General features: G+C 47.9%; 1 protein-coding gene across 1 annotated transcript in view; it reads right to left on the bottom strand.

Annotated features, from left to right (window-relative positions):
* Window positions 1-5918, bottom strand: part of NUFIP2 (nuclear fragile X mental retardation protein interacting protein 2) — a gene marked incomplete at its 5' end in the record, with an annotated part of 9952 nt that extends 4034 nt beyond the window's left edge. The window contains one exon of the mRNA XM_010073089.1: window positions 4205-5918. Within this exon, the coding sequence (XP_010071391.1) occupies window positions 4205-5918 (1714 nt within the window). The remainder of the gene's footprint in view (window positions 1-4204) is intronic.
* Between the last annotated feature and the right edge of the window lie 418 nt (window positions 5919-6336).

The raw sequence follows: 6336 nt of genomic DNA, 5'->3' as shown, positions 1-6336 counted from the left end.
GTGGGGGAAAACCAGGCGTCCCCCCCCCCCCCCGAATGTAAAGGATGAAAATTGCTGAATTCACAGCTCTGCTATTTCTTCTGACCCAGTTCACCATTCCGGCGAACGCCACTCCTGGCTGGCCCACGCTGCCTTGCTCTATTTTCCATGCTGCTCTTCTGCTTCTTCATGCGAGCAGAGATGCTGGCGCAACCGAGATGCGGAGAAGGAACAAAGCAGCAGCACCGGCAGAAACTCAGGGGCAAGACAGAGGAGGGAACCACTGCAGCTTCCTCTCCTCCACCTATGTGGTCTTTACTACGTGCAGCTGAACTGGAGACCTCGATTATTTGCTTTTTAGCTAAGGACAGACAAACTACCGAGCTTCCCACCGCAAAGCTTGTGATATAGAGCCTGGTGTTAGTGACCAACAGCCTGGCCTGGAAGACAGCAATTGCCCAAACACAACAAATTCGGCAAAGCATTGACAATTATTCCAATAGGAAATGTTTCATCCAGCTGTCTTTAAAAGGAGGACTGAAGCAGGAAGAAGATACTGATCTCAAACGAAGTAAAGCTGAGATACCCAGCCTCCTCTTCTGAAGGACCAATAAATCTGTGAGGACTAGTTTACCTCAAAAATGTGAGGATTTGGGCAATGCCGCACCACAGCAGAGGTTCAGTTGTAACCCAGATACAGATGATGTCCCTAAGCGAGAGCATCACTCCTTCCTGGTCCTTCCAGTCTCCCCTCCTAAGCCCCGCACACACAGCGGGCCCAGCAGCGTGTAACTAAATCGGACCCACCCCGCTCAACCAGGCGTGGCACCCACGAGGGTTTCAAGGCAGCGTCACAAGCACTGAGCAGCTCAGGCTGTCAATGAAGGCAGCCACGTTGAAGGATTGTGTTTTACAGTCAAGCAGATCAGATGATCATGGGAGTCTCTGCCCTTTAAAAAGAAAAAAAAAAAAAACAAAACACCAAGGCACAGAGCAGGGGCACACAGGAAATCAGCATGAAAAGCACCAAGAGAAGAATGGGAAGGTGCATCAGCCTTGCCAGCAGGTTCCCAGTGCCCTGACTTCTGGGGGAAAAGCAATTTGGGCACACACAAACCAGCACAGCTCCCTCCCCCTGCACCTCGCTCTGCCCTGCAGCCGCCCAGCGCCACAGCCCAGCGCAGCCGGTCACACGCATGGGGCCGCGGTGGATTGAACAGGATTGCTGCCACAGAGCCAGCCCAGCCCTGCGGTACCTCCTCCCTCCATCCTTTCCCAGGGAAGCTGTGAAGCAATTACAGCCCATAATGCCCCTTACAGTCACTGGGCAAACCGTGCGCAGGAAAGCCTGGTTTGCTGAAACAAAGTAAGCGAGTGAGCTGGCGGCTTTCCCGCAGCCTATTTCCAGCGCAGGATGAGGACCCACACAGCCTGATCGCAGGCACAAACAGGGCTGCAGGTTTGTGACAGCCAGGTCACAGCACAGCAACCACTCATGCCAGAGCCTGTTCCTCACTGCAACACCCAGAGCTGCATCCTCGCAACACGGGCAGCTCGCACGGAGCGTGGAGGAGCTGTGGGCAGGGACCCCCCAGTGCCCCACGCTCACCCCTGTCCTTGGCCTGCGATCCTTTCTCTGTGTGTCCGTAACCCCAGCCACGGGGCAGATTTGAAGATCAAATTATCCAGGCTTTGCTCAAAGGCAAACAGATCAATCTGAAGAGGGAGAAGTTCAACCTCCTCTTGAAATCAAAACCAAACAATCTGAGGATCCAGCTGCCCGGGACACCCTAACCCCAGCCCAGGCAAACCTGAGCAGGGAGGAGAAGGCTGCTTGTGAAAAGCAGCGAGTGAAACTGTTCCTTTCCTATTGCAAAGGAACTGCTTGGCTTGGAGTAGGACCTCAGGAAAACAGCCAAAGATAAACAGAGAGAACGTGTGGGAATTAACTGCTGCACTGCTGTCCTGCAAACATCCCCAGCAGCTCTGTTCTCCGGACATCTTGCAGCACGCTGTGCCATGGGAGCTCACCTGCGGGACTCTGGCTGCAGGATCACGGCCAGGAAGAGGGGATGGTGTTTTCCACAATGCACAAGGGAGAGGAAGGTGCCATTCTTCCCAAAACCCCTTAACCCAACTCACCCTGATGGACTGGAACACACCGAAATGCAACAGCCAGCATCATCGCAGAGGACAACCAAGACCTGGACTGATCTCCTGCTTGGTAAACCAGCAGTAACACCTGAAGACTAGGCAGGAGAAAGACAAGCTCAAGCTGTTTGGAACACCCCTATCACTGCATTAATGACAACACTGATTAGAAACACCCATCACCTTTCACCCCTAAGTAACACCTTGAAGTTGGCACAAACACAGCTTGAAAAATAAATGGGCACGTTTAGAGGAGGGGTGGGGCAGGAACCGCTTCCCCAGGGCATCACAAGGGTGCTTGCTCTGGATGCTCAAAGCAAGAGCATTCAGGTGCAGAGGCACAGAAAGAGCAGAAATGGGTATTTTAAAGAGCCTTTAGGTGTCCATTCTCACCACTGCATGTAATTAACTGCTGTGTTTAGAAGAACTAATGGCAGCCAGACTTTGAAGTTAACACCTCCTTAGGACATGGGAAGGGAGTGTTCTTTATTTTCCTGTTGTTCCTATTGTTTCACTGGGGTCTGTCTTTCACACAGCTAGTGAGAAAGGGAGAGCTGATGAGTCTTGCTGCCGGTGCAGAGAGTTGCTTTTCTACAAGAAAGTTCAGGCTGACAAAACCAAGAGCTTAAAAAAATTTGCAAACTGTTAAGAAGAGGATTGCCCAGGACTCCCTTCTACAGCATGCCATGCCTTCTGGTACCCCCATTTTCTGATGAAAAACTGGGATTTCAGCTGCAGGCAGACACAAAATGAGAACAGAAAGCTCACTTTCCTACCGGAACAGGCTGAGCAGAGGATGAAGACCCAGATAAAAATCAATTGATGAACGCTGTTCTCAAGAATGCTAGAGCTTAAAATGTTAACATCGTGAGAGTGCTATGACCTGGAAAAAATAGTTGGAGTTATTATTTTTAAATGACTGGGTTTGCTATTACTAAAGGAAAGGAAGCCATCTAAGCTTCTGTACGCTACACAAAGAGTTTGCGAACAGGTAATTTAAGAACTTTGCAGTGGATCAAAACACAGCAAATTTGCCAACACCATCCAAATACCAACCCCAGAGGGGAGCAAGATATTATCCAGTACTTATGTGGAAGAATAAACAAAAAAATGGATGATCTTTTTCCCTTCAGGTAGGGGGGGGCAGGGAGAGGAGAATAAAAAGGAACTGCCTCTGTGTTGTCAGGGGTAGGTTAGTAAGGCAGTGCCAAAAGGGAACACGCTGCCGGGCTCCCCTTAACACCGAGCCAAGAGCACAAGACTTCAGAGCTTCTGGGGCTTCAGGCTTCGCTCTCTTCTTCATTCCCAGTTTAAAGCATCTGTATCATGTTTGAGTCATTTCAGTCTCAGGAAAAAAGAAATAGGAAAAAAGGACCTGGACTACAAAGGACTCCATGAAAGCAATAAAATCATCTGAAAGATCTGGCCTACAAAGACGATGAGAGAATTCAATCTGCAGCTTACAGAAGAGTTGATAAGCAAAGATTTGTCTTGCCATTTCCATAATATTCAAGAAGGGCAGGGAAAAAGTGTGCGTGTGGAGTTAGCTTAAAAAAAAATTCACACCATGAAAAGCTGCAGGAATATTCTTTTCCTTCCTTCAAAGCCATGATTTCATGGCTCGATCTGCCCAGGGGAGAAGCTGCAACGCTGTGGTGGCAGAGGTGTGAGCACATACTATGAAGCCTTTTCAGTGACAGAGCATCACCTGGTAAAGCTGGAACAGAGCAGATGAACCTACAATTTTAACTCCTTCCAAGGCTGAGAAGCTTAAGAGGACCTGCTTGCTCCATAGGAATTAAAATGTAAAACACACTAGCTAGCTATTATCCCTATCAACAGCACTTATGCTTGTCCAGAGGAGCAGGGAAACAAATACCTCTTAACATTAATTAAACAAGCGTTTGAATAACTTTCCCCAAACCGTTATTGCCATTAGAGATCTGCAAGCAAAAAGCTGATTTTAAAACCATCAGAATTGCTGTAAGAAATTGATCATGTTAGCATATTGCACTAAAAAAATAAAATAAAAAAAGAGAAGAGCATGCCCTTAGGCAGCAAGTGAAGGCATTACCTTTAGTGTGATATAGAACAGCAGCCCTCAGGTCAAATGAACCCCAGCTATCTTTCCTTTCTAGGCCTCTCTGGTACCTCTGTTCTTTGGCGGAGGCTAGCAAATTGTTCGTAGGAGAGGCCAGAGGATTCTCTATTTCATAGTCTTTTGAAAGAAACACTAAAGCACCTTGGCTACCGGTGTCTGCCTTTTGTAGGTCACCTGTGTGATGCGACTCCAAAGCTAAGACACCACCCTCAACAGCAGTCCCAGGCTTAAGAACAGCACTAAGAATTGGAGGGCTAGTCCGTTTATCCAGCTCATAAGCCTTAGGAAACACAGGTTGTTCAGTTCCTGAGGGAATGATTTCAGCACACTGTGAAACCAAAGTGGCAGGATATTCCCCTTGAAATGTCACTTCCATTAACTGATTATCCGCAGATTTCCCCACAACAGTTTCAGGGCCAGCGCTGGGCTCGTTTATGAAAGACAAGCCCCACTGATTCTGGAAGATATCTCCCAGGTTCTGCTGATTCGTCTGCGATGGGAAATCGACTTGCGCTGTACCCAGGAGCACAGTTTGCATATTTGAAGGGTAGATAAAAAGGCTAGATTTCTTTTGTTCGAGAGCTGTTGAAGTTGTACTCATGTCCTGGGGTGCTGACTCAGAGGAGGTGGATGGTATAGTACTAGCAGCAGTTGCAAGCAGTGGCTGGGTCCCTGGAGAGTAGACGCTTCCATCAGTCCCTGCTAGGATCGGCCCGTTCGAGAAGCTAGCAGAAGTAACAGATTTCATAGCAGACATGGGGACTTGGGACAGTCGACTTGATGTCTGGGCCTGAGTTTCCCCAGCAGATGACGAAGATGACGAAGATGATGTGGATGGTGTTTGAGCTGCTTTGTTGAGGTTTTCTTTAACTTTACTTGCATAACTTATTTTGGGAACAATTTTAGCACTGCTATTGTCCACTGGAAAAACTGGGGGTGGTTTAAATAAGGTCCATGAGTCCTCTTTAGAAGTAGCGGAGGATGCATGCTTCCCTTTGGGCCGGTCATCAAACTTCTTGCTGTTAATCCCAGGTTTGGCATCAGAGTTTTTTCGCAGTACATCCCCAAGCCCAGGCTTTCCCCGGCCTGCTCCACCAGCCCCAGCCTCGTATTTCCAAGCAGGCTTAGTATTTTCAATTCGGTTCCCCTTTTGTTCACTATAATCGGGCTTGAAACTCTCAAGTTCCTGTTTTAAGGTTGGTGCACTCACCTCCTGTTGCATTATTTTGTCCTGCACTAGATTTAAGCTCTCACAACCCTTGGTACTGTTGCGCCTGCCTTTCCGTTTTTTAGGTGTAGTATATCCACTCTCGGAGCCGCTACCATCGTTATCAGCCCCTTTGCCTACGTAGCCATTCGTGATGTAGCTTGAATTATTGGTTACCACGCCATTGGGAACAGACACTCCCTCTGGCTTGTCTGAGGACTGGCTTTCTCTAAGTTTATTTTCGTAGGACTTCTCATTCTTTTTGTCCATGCTATTTTTCTGCATGAAGTTCTTGGTTTTGATCCCAGCTTTCCCCAGAGCACTGGCCTTCACAGTCTGCTTTGGGGTGGCGTTAGTGTCTACGAGCTGCTGGCTGCCATTGGGTACCCTGGATCCTGGGGTGCTGGCTTCATCAGAGCACAGGCCCTTTAACGACACTTCTCTTTCGCCTGCATTACCATTTAGCTCTCCGTAGCCTAGAAGAAAGCCAAAAACAACAAAAGGCAAGAATTAGAATGTGAAACGTTCAACTTGTGATTGTAGAAAGCTGTAATCAGCCCCAAACACATCCAGTTTCCTCAAGCTGACATTTCAAAACAAGAAAACATCTAGTCTCTGATGTACAGAAGCACATGCTTATTTGCTGGAAACCACGGCAAGAAGGGTTAAGCAGAACGTACCAGAAGCAACTGACTCTCACATACAACAGGGTGACATACAGATAAGAAAAAAAAGCAAGAGAATATACAGCTGTTATGTAAGAAAAATATACTGAAGATCGCTGGCAAGCTGGAGAGCTATTTCATCAGCTACTGTTTCCAGGTCACACAGAGGAAAAAATTAATTCCCAGGATGCTTCAAGACAGAGGGACCTGCTGCCTTTGCGACAGGATTTATT

Source organism: Pterocles gutturalis, unplaced genomic scaffold (genome assembly GCF_000699245.1).
Source record: "Pterocles gutturalis isolate BGI_N339 unplaced genomic scaffold, ASM69924v1 scaffold1617, whole genome shotgun sequence".
Classification (NCBI taxonomy): Eukaryota; Metazoa; Chordata; class Aves; order Pterocliformes; family Pteroclidae; genus Pterocles; species Pterocles gutturalis.
This window is presented reverse-complemented; position numbering and strand designations above follow the sequence as displayed.